The sequence below is a fragment of the Apis florea genome, unplaced genomic scaffold, assembly GCF_048593485.1.
Source record: "Apis florea isolate Af1SG1 unplaced genomic scaffold, ASM4859348v1 contig_3496_pilon, whole genome shotgun sequence".
In the NCBI taxonomy this organism is placed as follows: Eukaryota; Metazoa; Arthropoda; class Insecta; order Hymenoptera; family Apidae; genus Apis; species Apis florea.
The window spans coordinates 7,392,279-7,417,045 of NW_028256773.1; the positions used below are offsets into that span (position 1 = coordinate 7,392,279).

The 24,767-nt window shown below is 20.6% G+C and overlaps 5 protein-coding genes across 10 annotated transcripts; 1 reads left to right on the plus strand and 4 right to left on the minus strand.

Moving 5' to 3' along the window:
• Nucleotides 1-61: 61 nt before the first annotated feature.
• RpL6 (ribosomal protein L6) lies at nt 62-1,837 on the minus strand. 3 transcript variants are annotated; one of them, XM_012494657.3, is made up of 4 exons: nt 1,657-1,837; nt 888-1,085; nt 525-798; nt 62-453 (listed from the first exon to the last, which is right to left on the minus strand). In XM_012494657.3, the coding sequence occupies exons 2-4, from the start codon at nt 1,083-1,085 to the stop codon at nt 107-109; spliced, it is 819 nt and encodes a 272-aa protein (XP_012350111.1). In that variant the 5' UTR covers nt 1,657-1,837; the 3' UTR covers nt 62-106. The 3 variants fall into 3 exon arrangements, with proteins under 3 accessions (XP_012350111.1, XP_031776248.1, XP_086769728.1); XM_031920388.2 differs by having other exon boundaries at nt 1,618-1,733; XM_086913602.1 differs by having other exon boundaries at nt 1,443-1,684.
• A 470-nt stretch (nt 1,838-2,307) lies between these two features.
• Nucleotides 2,308-8,143, minus strand: rb (adaptor related protein complex 3 subunit ruby). The gene is made up of 10 exons (XM_003690497.3): nt 7,627-8,143; nt 7,059-7,134; nt 6,153-6,734; nt 5,765-6,061; nt 5,330-5,597; nt 4,191-4,898; nt 3,797-4,087; nt 3,294-3,565; nt 2,844-3,208; nt 2,308-2,723 (listed from the first exon to the last, which is right to left on the minus strand). Exons 1-10 carry the CDS (start codon nt 7,758-7,760, stop codon nt 2,570-2,572), a joined length of 3,147 nt encoding a protein of 1,048 aa, XP_003690545.1. The 5' UTR covers nt 7,761-8,143; the 3' UTR covers nt 2,308-2,569.
• A 754-nt stretch (nt 8,144-8,897) lies between these two features.
• LOC100864744 (MICOS complex subunit Mic10) lies at nt 8,898-11,202 on the minus strand. 3 transcript variants are annotated; one of them, XM_086913609.1, is made up of 4 exons: nt 10,650-11,202; nt 10,108-10,201; nt 9,971-10,018; nt 8,898-9,378 (listed from the first exon to the last, which is right to left on the minus strand). In XM_086913609.1, the coding sequence occupies exons 2-4, from the start codon at nt 10,178-10,180 to the stop codon at nt 9,236-9,238; spliced, it is 264 nt and encodes an 87-aa protein (XP_086769735.1). In that variant the 5' UTR covers nt 10,181-10,201; nt 10,650-11,202; the 3' UTR covers nt 8,898-9,235. The 3 variants fall into 3 exon arrangements, with proteins under 3 accessions (XP_086769735.1, XP_086769733.1, XP_086769736.1); XM_086913607.1 differs by having other exon boundaries at nt 10,541-10,679; XM_086913610.1 differs by having other exon boundaries at nt 10,624-10,651.
• l(3)80Fg (dnaJ homolog subfamily C member 16 l(3)80Fg) lies at nt 11,127-17,042 on the plus strand. The gene is made up of 12 exons (XM_003690496.4): nt 11,127-11,660; nt 12,431-12,497; nt 12,571-12,767; nt 12,869-13,149; nt 13,255-13,445; nt 13,527-13,861; nt 14,319-14,622; nt 14,702-14,850; nt 15,076-15,300; nt 15,391-15,604; nt 15,709-15,816; nt 15,940-17,042. Exons 1-12 carry the CDS (start codon nt 11,410-11,412, stop codon nt 16,063-16,065), a joined length of 2,448 nt encoding a protein of 815 aa, XP_003690544.1. The 5' UTR covers nt 11,127-11,409; the 3' UTR covers nt 16,066-17,042.
• A 2,288-nt stretch (nt 17,043-19,330) lies between these two features.
• LOC100863838 (sorting nexin-25) lies at nt 19,331-24,758 on the minus strand. 2 transcript variants are annotated; one of them, XM_003690495.3, is made up of 11 exons: nt 24,385-24,758; nt 23,265-23,575; nt 22,936-23,105; nt 22,475-22,869; nt 21,975-22,398; nt 21,504-21,808; nt 21,140-21,397; nt 20,939-21,069; nt 20,611-20,850; nt 19,908-20,190; nt 19,331-19,804 (listed from the first exon to the last, which is right to left on the minus strand). In XM_003690495.3, the coding sequence occupies exons 1-11, from the start codon at nt 24,628-24,630 to the stop codon at nt 19,748-19,750; spliced, it is 2,820 nt and encodes a 939-aa protein (XP_003690543.1). In that variant the 5' UTR covers nt 24,631-24,758; the 3' UTR covers nt 19,331-19,747. The 2 variants fall into 2 exon arrangements, with proteins under 2 accessions (XP_003690543.1, XP_086769732.1); XM_086913606.1 differs by having other exon boundaries at nt 24,599-24,727.
• Nucleotides 24,759-24,767: the final 9 nt, after the last annotated feature.

Below are 24,767 nucleotides of genomic sequence, written 5' to 3' on the forward strand. Positions count from 1 at the left end.
TTTTGAAATAATTAAAAATCTTTATAATTAAAATAGGAAGATAATAAGAAAATACTTTATATTAATTTTTATATTTATTCTGTATTTGTATTCAAATCACAAAAAATTAGAATTTTAATCTGTGTGGATATTGACTACTTCTTAAGCCAAACATTGCTGATAAATAGGTAAATAACATTTTTTTCTCCTTATTTCTTTTGATAGCAGAAATCACAAATTTGTCAACCACTTTTTGATCAGCTTTTCTCTGATCACTTGGTTTATATTCATCTTTCTTTTTGCTAAAAATATCACCTTCTTCCTTTTTTGCACGTTTCTCACGTTTTCTCTTAAAATAATCATCATTAACATGAGAAGGAATTTTCAAACCAGAAATATTAATACGTGTAGAAGTAGCTATTACATAGTTTTGACTAACTCTACGAAGTGGACAAGCATTGATCAAGAAAGGACCTATATTAAAAAATATTTTATTAGAATTTTAATTGTATAATATAAATAAAAATATAATATAAATAATTTACCTGTGATTAATAGCAAACCACTCTTAAGCTGTTTTAAGAAAACAACACGTTTTCCTTTATGAGCACCAGCAAGTAAAATACAAATCGTTCCTGGTTTCAAAGATGGTCTCAAATAACGACGGTGATCGCGAAAACATTTTTTAGCATGATGTACAGTCACTGGATCTGCAGTAGGATAATTTGCACGCCTTTTCTTTAATAATACAATACGTTTTTCTCCATTTTTGTCACCACTAATTTTTTTTTCAATAGTAATTGGTTTCTTAGGTTTAACCTGATATTAATAATATTATAATTAATTAGTATATTTAATAAAGTATTATATATAATACAAAATGAATAAAAAATTATATAACAACATACACTTTTTGGAGTTTTTTTGCTAAGAAATTTATAAATGGCTTTTTTATGAAACATACGAGTACGACTAAATCTATAAACACCATTTCCTAAGTCATAGTTCCTTGGTCTAATTCGACCTTTCTTTTCACCTTTTTTAACAGAAGAAACATCTTTCTTCTCAGAAGATTTTGTTTCGTTTGTTTCCTTTGTATCAGTCATCTAAAAAACAAATACAAGTTAATTATAACATAATTGCTTACTTATTATTTAAATAGAATGATTATCAAATATTTATGATTTATTTAAATATTTATTTTAAATAATAAAGAAATATTATAATTGTAGTAAAATATACTATATATTTAGGAAGTTACAATATAATTTTTTTTAATTCTATTTCTATTAACGTAATCTTTTATTAAACATATTTGTCGTGTTTTATAAAGGTTATGTTATATTTTTATAGTTTTACATTTGACATATAAAAAATTAATTAATACAAAATTGGAATAAAATTTTTTCAAGATATTGTTAAGATTTTAAAATTAAAAATATATATATTATTTTTTCTTTTACTTTTTAATCATCAAAATGTCATTTTAATCTTCTCAAACTTAAAATTTTAAAACAAATAGTTTCATAAAATATTATGATTAAGAAAAAAATATAATAATTTTATTAAAGAAAATGTTTAAAATACAAAAAATTTTATAAAATATATAATTTTTCTTTTATCATAATAGAAGATTACTTTGATAATATTATATCCGTTGATCTCATTCCATCTTACCGTAAATCGTGCAGTTAAAAGAACCTATGTTCTATCTTTACTTATTGGCTGTATACTATATTCCATTCTCGATATATATCTATCGATAAGAATACATCGATTGTACTCGATAATTATTACTTTAAAATATAGTTTATTAAGCAAAAAAATATCATTATTTATATAATTTTTTGTTTTTATAATTTTAATAATTAATATTTTTCAATATCTGATTAAAATAAATTAAATTGGTCATAACTTGCATATTATACATTTTCGATATCTAAAATCGATTTCAAAATTTATCTCGCATTTTCATAAATATTCTGTATTTATATTTAATTAAGTAACATGAAATAATTTATTATAAATATAGCAAGTTTGTTATTGAAAATTAAAATATAAAAGATATTATTTATTCAATTATTTTTATAAAAAAAAAATATTAAAAGATACATATTAGAATAAAAAAGATAAAAATTCATAATATTTTCTGGTAATTTTATTTCCATTTATTGAAGAAATGTTTTTCAATTTTATAAATTCTTATTATAAATTATTTTTATATTTGTTATAAAGATACTTTTTGTATGTATAAAATATATATAAATATAATTAATTTAATTTTAAAATATTTTGTTTGAATAATATATTTATTTAAAAAAATACAAATTATAATATAATGAATTTTATTCAATATGATTTACAGAATTTATATATATATTTTTTTTACTAAACAATAATTTCGATTTAATATAAAAATTTTAATAATCTCATAACAAATATATTATACTTAATTAATTTCTTATATTTAAATAATGTATATTCATGTAGAGTTGAACATACATATTTGCTCTTAATCATTATGAGTCTTACATTTATCTTATACAAATACTATAAATATATTTAATTCACGATTATAAATATAAAATATTTAATTAATTTTTAAATTACTTTTTAATTCATTTAACAAGATAGAACCTATTACCATTTTTTCGCAATTAACACAGATTTCGAGACATTCATTACTTATAATTTTTATTGTCACTAATACCAAGGATTTCGATGCTAAAGTGTAGGCAGCAAATCTACAAAAATTAAAAGAAATAATATTGAAATGTAAATAAAATTTCAATTTCATCATAATATGTTATTTAATAACTTTTTTTAAAATTAATTTACTTGTATAATAAAATTTTTTATTTTACCTGATTTCTTCATCATTATTAGATATCATTGCAACATTTGCAGTTTCAAAAATTTTTTGAGAAATAACATTCTTATTCCCTGAATATTGCACTTTTGCTACATGTTCATTCATACCCTTTAATTTAGTTTTTTCAGTTAAAAACATATTTTCTGGCAAGAGTATGGCTCTTATTATTTCTCCAATTGGAGCTTTAATAATAACAGGGCATGAATTTGTGTCATCTCCAATTACAAAGTCAATATTAAAATTAGCTGATTGTGTAGAATCATTAAAATTAATTCCTAATGTAGAAGATAAATTTGAATTTATTTCTAATAATGGTATTTTCGTAAAATCATGTATAAGCATTCCTTTTGGTAAATTCTGAAGAAAAAAAGTAAAATACAATTAGAAATACTTATAAAATATTAAAAAATAATAATTTCATTTTTATATAATATAAATTTACCTTTACTCCCATTTGTATTTCTTTAACAGGTTCATTTCCTTCATTTGAAAATGTTAATTCAATAGTAACTAAATAAGCACTTACTAAGTGCTGTGATCTAGTAAATCTATACTCAATTTTTAAACCATGACCTGTAATGCTATTTAATAATTCAGATTTCCTTATAGGAATAAATGAAGCTGAAACTTCTCTGATATCGTTTGTAATATTCAAATTGATAGGTGTAAGAAGACCACCTGTGCTTAACGGCATAATCGGTGTCATTGGAATCACTGAAATTAATAAATAAAATTTTCAATTAAATATTATAATATAAAATATATGAATAATAAATATGTCTTTTATTTTATTTTTTACATTATTTTTATTATAATATGTAATTTTTTCCTTCGCAAAATATACATCTATAATTGAAAATAATACAGTCGAAAAAATAAAATGTAAATTCACCGATATTGTGTGTCAAAATGAGTTTCTATTTTCTTTATAGTACTATATTTTACCATCATCTAAGTCTAAAAGGAGATCAATGTTGCTTTTTGGTTTTTCCTTTGCTTCTTCACTTAAAGTCTTATATTTCGTTTCTTTACTTTCTTGAGAATTTGTAGATGAATCTTCAGAATCTGATTCTTCACTTTCAGTTTCGCTATTTGATTCATCAGATATTTTTACAGATTTCTTTTTCTCACTATCAGTTTCAGATTTTCCAGATTCCGATATATATTCAGACGAATCGCTTTCTTCATCTGAAGAATCACTTGTAGTATCTGAAGACTCATTTTCATTATTCAATTCTATTAAAAAATATATTACATGTTAATAAATATATATATAAAATTAATATAATTTTTATTTAAATAAATTTTATTTTACAATTTTAATAATTTGAAAATATACCATCTGCTTGAACACTCTCTTCATCGCTGTAAAAAGGTTTCTCTTTTTCTTTTCCTTTTTTGTCTTTTTTATCTTTTCTATAATATTCATCTCTTGTATCTCTCATAATACTATTTGAAACATCTCTTAGAGATGGATCAGGAGCTACATCAGGGAAAGATGGCAAAGGACGATAACCAGCACATGGCATATCCAAATAATGAGATAATGTACCTAACTGATATTCAGAATTCTTGAATCTAGATGTTAATGTTGGTGCAGGTTTTGGAGCTAGAAATATTCTTTTTGCAAGCTGTGGGAGATTTTTTTTATGACCATCTTCATCAAAAATAAAATGTTTTAAGAAACGTGCACGATCTCTAATATCATAATTTTGATCATATTTTGCAAGTTGGAAAACATATTGACAAAATGGTTTAGTTTGAATAGGATTATTTAAATATAGCTTTACAGCTAAATTTAATATTTGTAATTTCACAATATCTTGTTCATTTACAAAATTTTTGGCCATTTTTCTAAGCACATCTGGTGCTATCTTAGGGACTCTATCTGAATATTCTCCTAAAAGCCATAAAATTGATGCTCTTGCTTGTGGTATAGTTATGAAATCCATTAATTTTGCCATGTGAGCAATTATATTTTTATGTTCATTTGATTGAGTTTGTAACAACTTTTTTATAACAACAACACTTTCTGCTACAACAGCCTCTGAATAAAAAATATATTTTAATTTTTGTATTGTTACATAAACAATTATATTGTATAAATACTACATTTCAATGTATAATTTTATATTTTATAAAAATATTAAAAAAATTTCAAGATTAATAAATTTAAATTATAAAATCATAATTATAAAATTATAAAAGACATCATGCAACTATTCTAGTCTCAAATATAGAAATATAGAAATTCATGATTATTATCAACATGATATTACTTCAACATAATAACAATATATAAATCATTAACATAAAGTTTCTAATTAAAAAACAGTTCAATTATATATATATATATGTTATTAATTTTTCTTTTTATTTTAATAAGTACTATTTACACATGATATGTAGTATAAATACATGTAAATATATAAAATATGAACATGACTTCTTATATAAGTACTTTATATAAATATTTACCATCTCGATTACTTAATAATGAAACTAATCCATTCAAACATGTATCAGTCACTTCTTTTATATTACTTGCACATCTTCCAATTGCTTGTATACTTGCTCCAACAAATTCTTTATCACTACTAGAGATATAAGTTTGAAATTCTCTTAATATAACTCCAATGCTAGTTTCAGTTGCTAAATTAGTCAAAATATCTAATTTCAGAAGCTTTATGTGAGTAGGATCTGAAGTTCTCACAAAAAATGATTTAAGAAAAGGTTCAAACATTCCCTGTATATGTAAACAATAAAAATCATAAATTATATTAAATTTTTTATTATAAAAAAGATAGTTTGTTAATTATTTTAATAACATTTATATAAATTGATATTAAAATGTATTTATCAATCGTGTATTTAAAAATTATTTTTCAATAATTACATTAGTACTTACATTACCTTTCTGGCAATTGATATGCTAGCAATACAATGAAGAACTATGCTTTGAACTTCTCTGTGACCTCTTAATAATCTGATTAATGCTTTGGCAGCAATCATTACTTCACTTCGTGGTGCTGTATGATGATATAATTGAGATACTGCCATTACTACAGAAGCATTTCTGCTTTGTAAAAGAGGTTTTGTATTTCGTAATAATAATCGGTGATCTGGATCTATTGTTAATTTTGGTTTCTTTGTATTAGACGAATCAGAATCAGAATCATAAAATGGACGATTTTCATCATCTTCTATATTCTATGACAATCAATTTCAAAAAATATAAATCTAATATATAATTATTATTATATTATAAATATTAATTCGTAATTTTGGAAAATATACATACATCTATATTAGGATTAATAAATTGTGTTCTTGCATATCTTGTAAGCATATTGACTATAACAACCTGACCCCATTCATCAACATCAACTAATAAATTACAGAGTTTCCTATAATTTTTGTGTATCAAATCTATTCTTTCAGGACAAACTTCTTCAAATGCCATCACTGCAGAACCTACAACAAGAGTTGTTTTGTCGGATAATAACTTTTCTAAGACACTTATTAACTCTTCTTTTTGTTCAGAATCTAATGAATAAAGTTTAGGAATAGCATGTGCTGCAGTTTTTCGGACATATGGTGACATATCACTTGCTGAATCTTTAATAGCAAGCATCACTATAGGCACTATCATAGAAACTCGTATACTTGAAAGTACTCTTAAAGCACTGGCTCTTATTAATTGATTAGGATCTTTTAATGCTCGTTGAAATGTAGAAATAGATAAAAGAGCAAGATCTTGTTGATCTTCTGCATAACGGACCAAATAAACATAAACTAATTTTTTCACTTCAATATTCTTTGAGACAACATTTTTTACTACTGCTGGAAATAATTCTGATGCATCTCTTCCCTTTGCTATCATCTGAAAATTTATTTTAAAAATTATTTTTTAAAATAATTTATTTTATTTTTTTTTTCAAAATAAAATTAAGTTAGATTGAAAAATTAAATATATCAAATATACAATAATTATAAAAAATATTTATATTCTTATTTTTCAATAAAGTGATGTGACTATTTTAGTTATAAATTACTCACTTTTTATATGAATATTATTTTATATATAATTCTTAAATAATAAAAATATTCTTATAAAAAATTAAATAATACAAATAAAATTAATGATATTAATTTATAAAAATAAATATAAAAAATATAAAAAAATAAAATATAAAAAATTTATTACCCCAATTATACGTTTCATGGCTTCTAATTTAAGTCCATCCTTATTACTATCTAACATTTGTTTTAAATCTTCATGCCTGAAAAAAATATTCCCTTTAGACAAATAATTACATTTATTTGTGTATTAATTAAAATTTTATATGAATAAGATAATATATTTAATAATAATCAATTTTATGATATTAATAAAATTTAAAAAATTCATAATATAATTAAAAATATATGTGTGTATTTTTTTTTATATTTCAAATATATAATATATAAAATTTAAAAAAATAACATAATAATAGAAAAAGGATTATAAAGTTAAAAAATATAATATTAATAAATTTTTTCATTCATTTCATAATATTTCAAATGTGTAAATTTGAACATAGTAAAAAAAAAATGTTAATAATACTCTAAACTTTAAATTAAAATAATTAAAATATACAAAAAATAAATTATTTTAAAAAAATATGTTAAATTTCTAACTCAAAAATATATTAAATTTTTCTGTAATAAATATTTTTTAAGAAATTATTATATGAATATTTTAGAAACAAAATGTTTATCATTAAAATATTTACTTTTTATAATCCGAATGAAAAAATCCACCTGAAGCAGGATCAGTTGCGAGTTCTGCATCTGCTGTATTTGATGGTCTATCATTGCTGTAAGATCCTCCGTTATTTGATAATGAGTTTGCAGCAGCAGTTAACATCTTTTTTTTTTTTTTTTTACTTAAATTACAATAGTTCTTTTTTCTTATTCCAATTACACAAACTTTATTCTAACACGAACAAATCTTTAAAAATTTATTACAAGATGATTCAGTAAACATTAACAGACACCCATGTTGCTTAGATCTATTTAGATTTGAGCTACTATTCCTACGTATTCCTGTTTTATATATCGAAATGTATCGAATAAAAATATTTAAAAGTAAAACAAAAAATATAATTGTTTTCTTTATTAATTGTTTGCAAATAGTCTCGTTTCGTTCATTTTATTATATAGAAGTTAAAATTAAGAACTATAGTATTTCTAAAATAATGATTGAAAGAATAAAACTGTCACAGTTATACGCATTACGTATAAGTTACTAGAAACCATACTTATCTTTTATTCAAGAGCGGGAATATTAAATTACAATAAAAAAGTTATCGATTATTCGATTATCGTTATTAATTATTTTATTTTTTTTTGTAAGTATTATTATTTTATTACAGAGATTATTATTATATATTAATATTATGAAATTATATATAATTTTAAAAATTAAACATTAATATATATAAAAATAAACAAATGGAATTAAATATTTATAAAAGAATGTAATATATACATCTTTTTCTTAATAAAATATATTATAATTTTAATTTGAAAATATTAAATAATGTACAATATTAAAAAAATTTTATAATTTTATAATGTATTCTTATTATTTGTTGTTTGTTTATTAATTGTTATTATTTGCATGTTTCTAAAATTTTTTTATATATAAATACAAAAATAATATAAATATTTAGATTAAATAATATATTATATAAATAAAAATATATATATGAAATGGCTTATTTAAATCCTTTGCTATTGAAATGAAGAAATAAAAATGTATATTTTTATATGTTTGATTATATGAAAAGAATTTTAAAATTTTTTTATATTTTTTCATCTCATCATTATCAGAATTTTTATTTTTTTGCTATGCAACAATTTCACAACTATCTTAAAATATCTATTGATTTGCATTTGATCTATATAAAATAAATATTTTTTATTTTTATTATATAAAATAAATATTTATTTAAATATTTATATTTAAATTTCAAAAATAATAAAATAAATAATAAATATATATATTTCACAAAGTAATTTATTTATTTATGACTTATATTAATTTAACCCTTTGATTGTAGATCATCTATTAATAAAGTGTATGATTTTTAAAAATCTTTTTTAACATTTTACATTCACAAAACAAATAATTATAGAATGTATAATATAAAAAAATACATAGTATTAATGTACAATATTAGCATCGAGTAAATTTAAATAGATGCCATCAGCAATCAAAGGATTAAAATTATGAAAAAGTTTATTTTGTATGACACTATAATACAAGTTTGTCTAGTTTATTGGTATATTGTATATTGCCAGCTAACAGAATAACAATTTGTTTTTACAGAAAGTTTGCTAAGAATTTTTTTTTCCTTCATCTACTTTATTACAATCCCTTTTTTGTTGTTGTCTTATGGCTGAATTCAAATCTTCTTGACAATTAGCATATGCCATACCTAATCCAAAACCTGCACCAGTTATAATAGGCCACTTTCTTCCTATAAAAAAAAGAATGTGTTTATATTATTTTATAATATAACAAAATATAATATATATAATATATATTCACACATATGAATAATATATATTCATACATTTAATTATAATATTTAAAAAATTAATAATACGAATAATTATAAAAATAATATGAATAAAATTTATATATACCAATAAATTATAAAATTTCAATTTTATAATTAAAAATTTAATAAATAACTAAATATTTATATTTTTTTTTATTACTTCAAATTGGAAAATCGCTCACTATAAAAAGAAGATAACTTAGAATACTTAACCTATTTCATGTTCGTAACGAAAAAATTTTCATTATTTAAATATTAAAATTGATAAAAATATTTATCTAAAAATATAGAATTATACGAAATTAAATTAATAATATTATATGATCTATATTTTTCAGTCAAAAATTACATTATTTTAATTTTTATTTTAACATCAGAATTGTATTTTCTATTAAAAAAATAAATTAATTAAATCTGTTAATACATTAAATATTTTAACTAATATCTTAACTAGAAAATATATAAAGATTTTTATTCTAAAAAATTTTTTAAATGGATTAAAACTTACGTTTGAAAAAAAATAAGGAGAATACTCCACCAAGAAGAATTCCTCCTCCTATAGAAATGTCGTTATCATTAACCAACAAGAAATAAATTTAATATCTTTTCAAAATCCATCGGTTATAATTACTAGATGATAATTACCAAATTTAAATATAGCATCCGTAAAACATCGATCCCACTTTCGTCCAATTTCGTCCTCAACCCAAGTAGCCATTTTTCTTACATTAAAGTAGATCTATGATATTGAATGTTATGTCATATAACAGTCTATGATCATTGGGGAAGAATGATAATAAAATTATCGATTATTTATGAAAATAACTTTATAGGGATTCAATATTTTTTTGATGAACAATATTTTTTTCAATATTATATGTGAATGTATAATATAATTAATGACAACGAAATCAATGTAATTATGTAGTTTCCATTTCAATCAAACAAGAGAGTATATAGAGATATGCTATTACATATTGATTTAGGTTATGACAAAATGTATAAACAATATTTTATCATAATTTTATATATTATTAAATTTTATGAAATTTTTTTTGTTAATAAGTAATTGATTTACTCTATAAACTTATTGATTTTATCGAAAATCATTTGATTTTCGTAAATTTTGTAAGTTTTTAAACCATTCATGGCGATACGAACAATTTATAGTAACAATTTATACTAACTCATATGATTAAAAAATAAAATCACTATTTAGTTTCATAATTTACTACATGAAATTCTTGTAAAAATCCTTAACTACATATAAAAAGAAAATTTTTTATATAAAAATAATTGTATACAATTTAATACAATTGAATGATTAACTTCAAAAAATATAATTAAAAAACATATAATTGCTCTTCATTATTATTTTTATTTTTTTATTTCATTAATAATTCTTCTTAAAGTGTTAAAAAAACAAAAATTTAATATAAAATACTAATAAATTACAAACTGATAATATGAAAAAATAATCTGTTAAATACTTGTTAAAACAAGTATTTTTATTACATATGTTAACATTCATAATTTGATTTCAAAACAATTTTTACATATTTAACATTGTTTGTAATAATATAATAAGTATTTCTTTTGTTTTATCTTTTAAAAGTATAGGAATATTAAAAAAAAGTAAATATTGAAAAAATAAAACATGTTTTAACGCCCTCTTATAATCGATTCTATTCTATCTTAGTAGAGCATTCTAAAAGTTAATTTCACTGTGTATTGTGTATACTCTTTTTGACAACATGGTTGTCCAGAAACATCGCTATAATATTGCAATAAAAGAGTTTTCGAGTCAAAAATAAACCAAAATTGTGTTGAACATGTTTGTTAAATATTGCAAATCAAAAAAAGGATAGTTTTAGTCAATATAGATTTCATGTTAAAGTGCTGTAAATCTAATAGATACATATTCATGTTAAAATTGCGTCGCAAATAATGTTATCGATTAATTTTTTAACTTCTGAGTCAATAAACAAAAGATTAAATAATATTAATAGAAAAGCAAGTTATATAGAATTATTAATGAAGTTTTCATTTTTTATTGTGATTTTTATTGTAACAACCTATCTCTTATCATCGGTTAGTGGAAGCGAGTCATTGGGAAATCCATATAAAATATTAGGTGTTCACAAACGTGCAACTTTACAAGAAATTAGAAAAGCATACAAAAATCTTGTCAAAGAATGGTAAATATTATATTGTATTATTATTTTATAAATTGATTCTAATTTTTTAGTTTAATTTTTCTATATTTTGCAAATGAATATATTGAAAATATATTATATATTATATATTATATTATAAATATATATTATAAAAAAAAAGAAATTCTTATTTAAAATAATATATTTTATTCATATTGTATTAAAATATACAATTATTATGTGTATTAAAATATGCATAAATTATTTAAATATATTCAAGGATTATATATATTATATTTATTTATTTAAATAATTTGAAATGATCATTTAATTTTATTTATAATATATTATATTATTTATAATATGAAAAGAATTTTCATATTTCTTAGAATATATAATAATGCAAGAAGTTATATATACAGAGAAAGTTATAAAGCATTGCAAAGTTTTTTTCTCTAGTACTATTATAAATAATCTTTTCTTTAATTTTTTATTTATATTAAATAGAAAAAAATATTTGAAATGAATGTTATTAGTTTAATATTTATTATTTATAGCTTGATATTATTTAATTATTTCATAAAAAATGTACCATTCCATTTAAAAAAAATAAAGTGTTTTAAGATATATTCTTTTAAAAAATTATTATATTTATGTTTATTATATTTAATATCTATAATAATTTAAAAAAAACAGCTAGTAACACTATATGACTTATTTTATTATATTTTATATATATTTGTATTAAAAGTATAATTATTTGAATTTATATATTTAAAGATAATTTTTTTTTAATATTCATATCCTCTTAGGCATCCAGATAAAACTGATCATCCAGGTGCAGAAAATAAATTTGTAGAAATTACAAAAGCTTATGAGGTAAAATAATATTGATAAATAATATGATATAAGTTCTTTTTTATCAAAAATCTTTTATATTTTTTGTTTCTAGATTTTAACTGATCCAGAAAGAAGAAAAAAATTTGATAATCATGGAATTACAGAAGAAAATATTTCTAGACAACGAAGAGATAATAGTCACTTTAATAATGTTTTTGATCCATTGGAAGAATTATTTGCCAGAAATTTCAAATTTCATTATCAAAATCGAGATATTTCTCTTTTTTATAAAATGAGCATCACATATCGGTTTGTTTCACTTAAAAAATTAAAAAAATCTATTAAAAGGGCTATAAATTAATAGCAAACATATATAATTATTTTAAATGTGAATGTATCACTTTCTACAGATCATTTGAAAATGTAATAATACCAAAAACTTTTCGTACACCTTATCTGATATTATTTTATTCGGATTGGTGCTTTGCATGTTTGCAAATAGAACCAACATGGCGACGCTTGATCGATGAATTAGAACCATTGGGTCTTGGGTTAGCAACTGCACATGCTGAAAAAGAATCTGCTTTAGCAAGAAAGCTAGGAATTCATTCACTACCATGTCTTGTTGTCACAATAGATGGTCGCACAAGTGTATATAAAGAATCTCTTTTTAGCATTCAGAAAATTGTTGGTATGTATTTTTAATATTAATATTTTAATATAATTACATTTAATAATATTATGTCAGTCATATTTATATTTAATGATATAAAAAATGAATTCATTTTCTTTGCAGATTTCTTACGAAGCAAATTTCCATACAAATTAATATCTAATATAAATAAAAATAATATAGACAGTTTTCTCTCAGGATGGATAGATAATCGAATTCGAGCTTTAATATTTGATAAGAAAGAATCTGTAAGATTACGATATTTATTTGTTGCATTTTATTATAGAGATCGTGTTGCATTTGGTTTTGTTCAGGTAAAATTCATTTTTATTTTTAATATGATTATTGAATTATTTTATTTTTTAATTAATTTAATTATAATTTTTCTCTTATAGATGGAAAAACCAGAAACTGAACTTATTGTGACAAAGTATAAAATTTCTGTCGATTTAGATACTTTATTGTTATTTAATGAAAATTCTGAAAAACCTATGGCATCTGTTAGTATGAAAGATATATCTAGTGATACAATGCACAATGTTATTTCAAATAATAAATTTCTTGCTCTACCAAGACTTTCAAATCAAGCAATGTTAGACTCTCTATGTCCGCCCGAATGGTTAAGACCTCAAAAGCGATTATGTGCAGTTTTAATATCACAACAAAATAGTCACTTTCATGATTTGGCTAGACACAAATTTAGACAAGCAGCTTTAGAATCATCTTATAGGTAAAAATATTTTAAATATAAGTAATTAATTATTATTGATATTTGATTAAATTTAGAATATTTCAATTCTTATATAGATATATATTAAAAATAAATTTAATATTTTTCTAAGATTAAATTGATTTTTTATATAATTTACAATGTTTTTTAAATTATACAATATAATGATATATAATTAATATTAATTAAAAAATTATAGTTATTAAAATTATTCAGATATTTTTTCTAAACATTCTTCTTTGCCATATTATTTTTTTTAATTTTAATCTTAATCTTTTCTTAATTCTCATAAAAGAAAAAAGATTTTTGAATTAAATTTGTTTGTCTTAATATCTGCAATTAATAAGCAATAAAATTTTACATGAGAATGTTAAAAATGAAATTTAATTTATAAATATATTATTATTATAATTTCAAAATTTTGCTGTTATTTTGTAATATAATATTTAACTTACAGTACTGAAAGAGTCCGATATACATATGTATTTAAAGATACACAACCAGAATTTGTATCAGCATTATCAACAGGAGAAGGTAGTCCTCTAGAACCTTTATTACATATTGTTATTATTTGGAGAAGGGATGCAAATCATTTGAAATATGAATGGTTACCTACTGGTTGGATCGAAGCTGCTCAAGATGAAAGTCAATGGAATGAAACACGTCGAAATTTAGAACAAACTATACAAAGATTATTGCGTGCATCTGAAGCTTTACCATATGCCGCAGTTGTAGGAGAATTAGCAGATGAACATGCACAGGTATATTTTGATTTTTAAAAAAAAATTAGTTAATTATATTATCTTATATTATACATAATTTAAAACTTTTATTTTATAGGGTACTGTAGACAAACTTATTGGAAAAGCGTTATTAGCTGTAGATTATATTTCAGATAGTCTTACTAAAGAGCAAATATTGCCTTTAGTATCAGTAATTGCTACTTTAATGTTAATTGGTGCTGCAGGATATGGAATGTCATATCTAGCGTAAGTAATATTATTTTTAAAAATTATAATTTTAAAAAAAATGATATTTTATTTAATTTAGAAAATTTGAACATTCAATTTTTTATATTTTATCTTTTTATTCTCATTTTATATGTAATTTATTTTTGATTTTGAATTCCTAAATTAATTTGAATTATTTGAAATAATTTCGTAAATTAAATTTACTTAATTATACTTAATTAATTTAAAATTATGTCATTGCAGAAAGTTAGAAGAAGCGAGTATTCAAGCTGAACGTGCTCAATGTAAAAATAACAGTAAACCAACTCCGACACAGCCTCAATTACGATTACACGAATTGCGGGCAGAGAAATATAATGGTTTAGTTCGATTATTAAAACCAGGTTGTAGAACTATTATATTATTAGTCGATGATCAAAGTAGATTAAAATTATTACCAGCTTTTCATAAAGCTGTGTGGCCTTATAGGTAAATTTATATTTTTATTTTTATAAATACTTCATAATTATATTAATATACCATAAATAAAGATTTTAATTCAAAAATAAATATATACAGAAAAAATAAAACTCTTATGTTTGGACATTTGTCTCTTGAAAGAGGATTAGAATGGTATAAAAAATTATTATCTCTCACTTTGCCAGAACAAAAGGAACTAAATATAAATGCCAAGAACTGTATTGGCACTGTATTATCTTTAAATGGACATCGTAAATATTTTTGTATGTATCATGCCAAACATCCAGAATGTATAAAAGGCAAAGGTTCTAAGGTATATATCAAAATATTAGTAAAATGTATATTAAAAAAAGCTTTATTAAATATTAAAAATAATCAACACAAACAAACATTTTCATCATATTTTTTTACATATAGAGAATAGAACGAATGACAAAGCAGTTAACTCGAAAAACAGACGATGCGGAAGCGGGTGCATTTATAGGTTTTGATAGCTCTAATGAATCTGATATTTCTGAAGAAGAGGTTTGATTTTTATATGATTGTTGAAATAATAATATTTTTAATGATAATAATATCATTTATAATATAATTATATAAGAAATATTTCAAATTAAAGTATGATTATTCGAATTATTTTTATTACAGAATGGAAATAATATTTTATGCCAGGACAATCTTCTGGATGGCTTACCAATGTGGCTGGATAGGTTATTCGAAGGTTTAACACATCGTTACTATGTAAATTATTGGCCCGAGTTCACTGCCAAATAATTGAGAATTGGTATACATTCTGGTAATATGTATACTTTTCGCAATAGAAAAAGGGATCCAACTAGTCAACAATATCACATTATTTAAAAATACAATTTAAAAAGTCATTTTTTAATTTATAAAAATTAGTTCATTGTATCTACGTGAGATATTATTTATTAACTCACGCGCGATTTTTCGTATATATAAAATTTAGATATTCTAATTATACTTAAAAAATGGATTCTGTAAATTGTTATTATAGTTGATAAATATCTTTCATACAAGATGTTAAGAAACATACGAAAGACCAAACTTAAAAACTAATATACAAAAATTAATTATAGCTTATTTTCAAGTAATAACAATTAAATAATTTTCACCAATTGGTAATATCACTACCTAACCGGATTTACAAAGATATTAAAGAGAATGTATCATATTTTTCATATTATTTTAGATGCACAGAATAAAATATATTTAAAAAAATTCTTTTTATAAGAATGTACGTATCTTAACATGTTTTAATATACTACTTAATAAAATAAAATTTCTGTAGCATTTAAAATGATACGAATGCAAAAATACATTTTTTTTAAGTTCTTTGTTAAGATCCGATTAGACAATCGCAACATTGTAATAAAATATTATAGACTGATCAATTTAAGTGTTTCACTCTTTTACTATGTCATCTAAGGCAAAATTAAATTATTTATAGAAATATAACATAAAATATTTTAATCAATATTTTTGCATATAAATTTTTTTTTTTTTTGTTTTTTTGTCTAGAATCGATCTTCCAAAGATGTTTCACATGTTTCTTAACAGCTTATAGATACAAAATTATATTATTTGCATTAATTTTTATGAATGACAAAAATATTTTTTAAATAATTCTAATCGATGTCATTAAAGACAACAGTATTTACATTATATGTCTACTTATTAGGCATTGTATATTTATAAATTTATAATACATTAATAATTTCCATTTTTTTCTTTTAACATAATTTATGATATGGTATATTGTTATTTTTTACCATTATAATTATTTTTACTTTCTATACATATACGAGGTTTGATGAAAAATATCTGTGTAAATTTTTAATTATAAAAGTTATTTTAATTGATTTAAAACAAAAATGTTTATTTCATAATTATTGTAATGTTATTTCTATAATTTTTATTGTTAAAGTTATTGATTAATTTTTTAATAATATAATAAAATATTATTAAATTTACTTTCAAATATTTTCAATTTTTTTCTTGAAAAAATATTTTAATTAATATTTTTGTATTTAATGATTTTTAGTGTTTTTTATTTACTAATTGCAATTTTCATAATATCTTTTTTTCAATTAAAAAATCAAATGTCATTACAATATTATATATATTATTTATTATATAAAGTTTAGAATATTACTAATATTTTGATACAAATTTAATCATTTTTAATATAGTATATAATTATCTGCAGATATTATTTATGATAAAATTTTAGAAAACATTCTTATATATGTTTATAATCAAATCATTTTTTTTTATCAAACTTTGTATGTATAATGTTAATATTTAAGAATATATATTTTGTGTTTTTTTTCTTTCTATTTAAGTAGATATTTAAATGTTTGAATATCCTTGTATTTTTGTTTGCCTATAAATATTTTGGCAACAAAAATATTTAGATATTTATCTATTTGTTAATACAAATTTTGATGAAAAACCTATGATAATAATAATGATAATTAATTACGTGCTTTATACAGCGCATATGCAAATAAATAATAATAAATAATTTATAGTTGATGGAAAGAGAATAATTAATATTCTCATATAGAACAATATTATTAAATAATATAAAAACTAGTCCCTCTTTTTCAGCTACATTTAAAAATATGAATATATAAATAATCAATATCTTTAGATCATATTTTGAATAATTATAAAAATTATTATTATTATTATTATTATTATTATTATTATTATTATTATTATTATTCATATAATACATTGTATTCTGTACGATCCATTTGAATGTTGTCATCACATAAGTAATATCATTTTTATACTGAAAAAAATTTAAGAAAGAAGTATATTTTTTAATTTTTTATATATTATATATGAATATTTCTTTATGCTTTTATTTAAAGATAAATTATTTTTGTTTTTTGTTTTAAATAAATTTCTTTTTATTAACGTTTTTATTAAAGTTTCGATTTTATAAATATATATGTAATCTTTTGGAAAAGATTTTAAAAATAATTTTGTTATGTCATCATGTTATTTTTTAATAATTGCAAAAAATATTTCTCTACAAAATTTAATTTTTTTATATTTATTTCATAAGATTTATCATTTAATTTTTTAATTTTTATTTTTTAAAATGTTGAATTATTGATTGTAACATATTAATATATTAATTTAAGTGAATCGTAAAAAATAATTATTTTATTTACGCAATTGTTAATTCTTTTTTTAAAAAATTAATAAAAATAATGTGATAAATGCAGATTTTTATTGTATAGTTATAATAATTAAATGTAATTATAGTTTAAATTTTTGTAAAATTATTGTAAATAGTAGATATTTTTACATTTTCTTTTTGTAAATTAAATTAAATAATTTTTAGTTTAAATTCATAATATTTCTTACATCAATTCATATTATCAGTAGGCAAATCATTAATATTTAAAAATTACTTATTAAGATCGTTTAAATTATGTAATTTTTATATTTTAATATTAAATTGTTATTGTTATATCATTGATTGTTGACAAGTTGATATATATTATTATAAAAATAATCTAAAATATTATTTATTAAGTAAACCCAAATTTATTGATTTTTTTTATTAATTTATCAGAATAGTAATTACTGTAAAAGCCAAAATTTTTTTTTATTTTTGAGTTTATTGATTTTTTATTAATTTATCAGAATAGTAATTAGTTACTAAAAGTCAACATTTTTTTTTATTTCTTCTTTTTTCTCAAGCTATAATTTTTATAATCATTTTATTTTGAAAAATTATAAAAATTATAATTATTGATTTTTTTTTTCTAAATCTTCTTATTATAAATGTTACTAATGTTTACATATTTTGTATATATAAATTAAATTATATTATTTCAATAGAACACAATAATTGTTTTAAAACACTTCTGAATAATACCATTGAAATGACATGACTTATGAGATGACTTGACTGCAAAAGGAACAATTTATGTTTAGTATACATTGATCATATTTCAGAAATTATCCTGGGAATTTTTAAATGCATGGGAGAAAATTATATATAAAAAATTGTTTATATTGTGTATACATTCTATAAGAATATTTAAAATATTCTGAAATAAAGATATATGAATAAATATGTATATTGTCTTAATTTGTAAAATATAGTCAATTTGTTTTAATTATTAATACACATTTACATATATATCTCATTTGTTATTATTTAAAATATATAATATAAATAATTTACATAATTTACATTATTTTTATATAGTATAAGTATTTTGTAATAATTAATAATATTATTTAACTTTTATTGAAAATATTTTTTCTTATATTTAATAAGATTTAAATACTTACATTATACAAAATAATTTCAATTGAATAAATCATATATAATACAAATATAATAACATGATTTTTACATTTTCAATTTTAACATATATAAAAAGTATAGTTTATATTTGAAAATTTATTGTATTCGTTTAAATTCTGGAAATATTTCATACATCAAAACTTCAAAGATATCCTATAAATAAAAAATATTGATTTAATATCTTATTATATAATTTTATATACTTATAGAACATAATATATTATAATTATATTATAACTTAATAAAAATAACTTACATAAAATAATTGTTTATTTAAATTCACATTCTGTAAAGAATCAAAAATCTTAATTGCACCACGTTGTGCACTTTGTGATCCTACTAAATTTGTTAAAACATCGGGTATATTATTTAAAAATTGTCTTCGTGCTTCTCCTCGAGTTTTTAGTTTTTCTTCATCTGAACGAGAAATTGTCTCAGAAACTAAATGACCATTTGGCCACCATGATTTCGTAAATAATTGTATGTAGTAGTGAAGCATTGGTTCTGAGAATACCCATGCAATAGTATCTCTGATTTGTCTGATAATTACATATTTAATATTAAAAAAAATATTTTGAAACTTTATTTATATTAATATTAATATTTATATTATTTTGATGCATATTAAACATAACACATATCTCACAAAACATGTTTTTTTTCAATTATTATAATATTGATTGAAAAATAGTACACATAGTGTTCTAACAAGAACCTTATTTTTTGTATTTAATATAATAATATATTGTAATAATTATTTTAATTAAAAAAAAAGATTTTAATAAGAATTTAATAACGATAAAAACAACAAGACATTGCGAAATTTATTAGAATTATAAATATAGAAAGTAAGCAACAATTCAACAAATTATTTTAGCTTTAAGTTATATATGGATCAACATAGTTTTGTGATACATTATATAATATTCAATGAATTAGATTTAAAAGTGTAAACAAACCTGTTTATAGTTCGACCATAGGTAATTTGAACAAAAGTAATTAATGAACGTCTAAGCCATCGAAATACACCTCGAAGATCGAAAATTTCACCTAAAAGCGTATAAAGAGGTTCTGCTATTGCATCTCTATTAATATTCAAGCATCCATCTGTAGCTGATCGGGCACTATCGGTATCATCTAATAGCAACGAATAATCTTCTTCCTCTTCTTTATCACGAAGTTCATTATTGTTATTTGATCTAAAATAAATTTTTTAAATAAAATAAAAAGTTAAATTTTTCAAGTATAAAGTTTTTATAATAAATATATAATAATATAGTTAGTTACGTTTTAAATAATGTAGATAAAGAAAATCGTGATTTTTTGGGAGAAGGAGGATATTTCAAATGTTCCGAACTCGGACTAAGAAATGTATATAAAGCCTCACTTTGATTCAGTTTTTCATCTTCTAAAACAAACTAAAAATATTAATAATTAACTAACTATTATTACTATATAAATATAATATTTTATGATGTTAAAATATACATTTAAATATTTTTGTATTTGTATCTTAGCTTTGTCTAAAGTATTTTTATCAGATTTTCCAAAAAATTTTAAAGGTTGCGATGGTAAATCTAAATTTTTCACATTAGAACATAATTGACGAAGTTTTCTATGAAGATCTTGAAAATCTTGTAACTTTCTTAATACAACCCAACCACTATATATACTTTCATTATTGTCTTCATTTTCTCTCATATGAACAACCAAAACAAATTGTGGAGACTCTCCATTATCTGGTATCTGTTTTAATAAATTAAAATAACAATTATAATTAAATTTAAACTAAAATTAAATAATATGAGATAAATTTTTCTAATTAAATTCTAACAGCTTAAACTTCATTTACTTCTGCACTCTGTACTTCTGCTTTCCAATGACCCAAATGTTCTGCCCACATTTCTGTATGAGTTAAATGTGCTTCTAACTGTTTTTTTTCACTTTGCAACAATTCAACTTCTTTGGCCAAAAAATTTAAAACCTTGCTTTCTGGTTTTAATGAAGATTTTAATGCTTGTAAAGCTTGCATTTTATTATTTAATTTTTCTTTCAGTTGATCCAATTTACTACGAGCATAGTTTGAATGTTCGCCAACAAGTAAAGACATATTTTCTGATAATGCTCCATTTCCCATACGTCGATCCTCTACTAAATCTAAATATATATATAATCATAAAATATATTTATTTAAATATAATTTTAAATATAAAATTTTATATTTAATTTTATAAAAAATTTTATTACATTTTAAACATAAAAAATATAAAAATATATTTAATATAAAAATATAAATTTCTGAATATAAAATATTTACACTAACCATCTGTTCTTTCATTAAGAAGTGCTTCTTGCATATTTTTATATTGTTCACTAACTACAAATGAAGGATAATACTTTTCTTCTAAAGTTTTAACAACATTATCTTGAACTTCGTAAAATACATTTGGCCCTTTATCACCTAATAAGAAACTTTCCATTCTTTTACGAATAGTTCGATCAATTTTTATTTCAGCAGTTGGGGATGTAATGTAAGTGTAAAAAATTTCAGCTCCTAATTGATGCCAATTAGATTTGTCTGCATTACGTAATTCTTGTACAGCTGCCCAATATCCAATCAAATCTTGACTGGCAACTTGTTCAAGGAATTGTGACAGGTATCGTCTACCTGTTACATTGTCTAAAATATATTGTAATGGAAAGATTGTTTCTTCTGTAATCATTGCTGCATCAGTAACATCATTAGCCTATAAAATTATTTTTAAATATTATTATATACTAAAGTTATTATTATTATGTTTTAAATGAGAATGATTTTATAACCTGAACAGGATATCCATTCCATCCTAATGATTGCATGTGACATTCACATGTATTTTTAGCATATGTCAATTGACTGATGTATCTCTTTAGTTTTCGAGCTTGAATAGCATCAGATTTTCCAAATGCATTATTATCTGGATCTAAACCTTGTGCTCTTTTAATATTTTGTATTGTTGTAGCTTGCATAATTTCAGTAACAATATTATATCTAATATGCTTCAAAACTTCTAAATCTTTAGAGCTTTTAATCATACGAATAAAATCCTCAAATGATTCAGCATATTCATATGTTTTTCTATGCATTGCTTCTGCAAGCTGTTGTTGATCAATATATGATAAAATTTTCTGATTAATATAGTCTGGATTTGTTATTAAATCTATTGCAGGTTTTAAAACTAATAAAAGATATAAAGAATGAAATAAATGTTGTATATATTACAATTATATATATACATACTTACTTTTACACGCAAGAATTTCTCTCAATAAATATTTCATTGGTGCAAGAGAATAACAAGGTGGCAATAAAAGTAAAATGTATAATTCACTAACTTTCTTCAAATAATCTAATTCTGCTGTAGGTGACATTAAATGTGTAGATAAAATAAATACCGGATCATCACCTTGTGCCCTATTTAAATACATTTAACAAAATAGAATTTTTTATATTATTTATATAATATATTATTTAAACAATTGATATTAAAAATTCATACATTACAAAATATTTAGTAAAAATTTTATTAAAAATCATTAACTTTAAATAAAAAAAAAATATAGTTAAACTTACGAAGCAGTTTGAGCAATTCTAATTTTCTCAAAATGAAATGTTATTTTATTCACTATACTACAAACAACTAATTTTGTGTGATCTACTTTTGATAAACGATCATGAAGTGTTTGAATTGCTCCCCATATATCTTGTTTCATGTTATTTATTATTTGTTCAGAATTAAAAGCTAATTCATCAAGCCAAAGACCAACAAAGTCTTGAAATACTAAATCTAGCAAATTTTGCAAAGCTCCATCCACCATACGAGTAAAAACTAATGGATATCTGACATATTTCTTGGTATTTGTTGCTTTAATTACATATCCTTTCTGAAATAATATAAAATAATCGATGATTTTTTGATTAATCAATATCCTTGTAATAATATTATATATTAGTTATAATATATGTAATATTTAATACATTAATACATTTTAAAAATGTTACTTATGTTTTAAAATTAAATTTTTAAATAATAATAATATTAAATATTAATTCAATAAAAAAATATTTAATATATTATGATAATATTAATAATAATAATGAATAATATAAATATTATTTTTGTAAATTCAACAAAAAAATTAGTCAACGAAAAACTGCAAATTTTAATTTTTTAAAAATATTTGTATTTGTAAAATATATTTTTTTCATTCACACAAGAGAATCTCTTTATAAAATATATAAAAAAAATATAAAAATTTATAAAATAATAAAATTGCTTTTTATAAAATTAATATTATAATAATCAGCGAAGAAAATAAAATCTATTATTAAGATTACACTAATTTCTCATTTAATCATAATTTTAATGATAATCTGAATTAAATAAATAAAATATAAATATGTTAATTAAAATTAATTAAAAAATGTTATTTTTAATTTTAAATTAACACAAAATGAAAAGATTAAATAAAAATTTATAAATAAATAATATAGAATTTTTGTTAATATTCATTATCTTATCTATATATGTAACTATTTTTATAAAAATTAAAACGAAGACATCTTAATTTTTTGATATATCGAATTTTTCTCTTAAATAAGAAATTGAAATTTAAAATTCATAAACAATATCAATAAACAATAATAATAGTCAATATATATTAATAAATAATATCAAAATAATAATACACACCATTAATAAATTATGAAAGGCGTCCATTTCTGCAATTGTTTTCATAGCAGTAGCACCAGTTTGATGTTTTGGAGAAAGAGCAATATTTATAAGCATAACAATTAAACATCCCAAGAAAAAGCAAGATATAGTTAATACGCCAAATACATAACACCATAATAAATTATTCCAATAAAAGAATCCGATTATAGGTAAAATATATAAAATACCAGACCACATCATATTGAATTTTGATTCTAGTTGCATGACAATGAATATTACATCTTCAATTTCATTTTTGTATGATTACATTGTACAAACTATGATAAGATATGTCGAATGCAAAGGTGCGCATTGAGTCAATAATACCGCCATTGCGAATCCATAAACTATATAACGTTAGT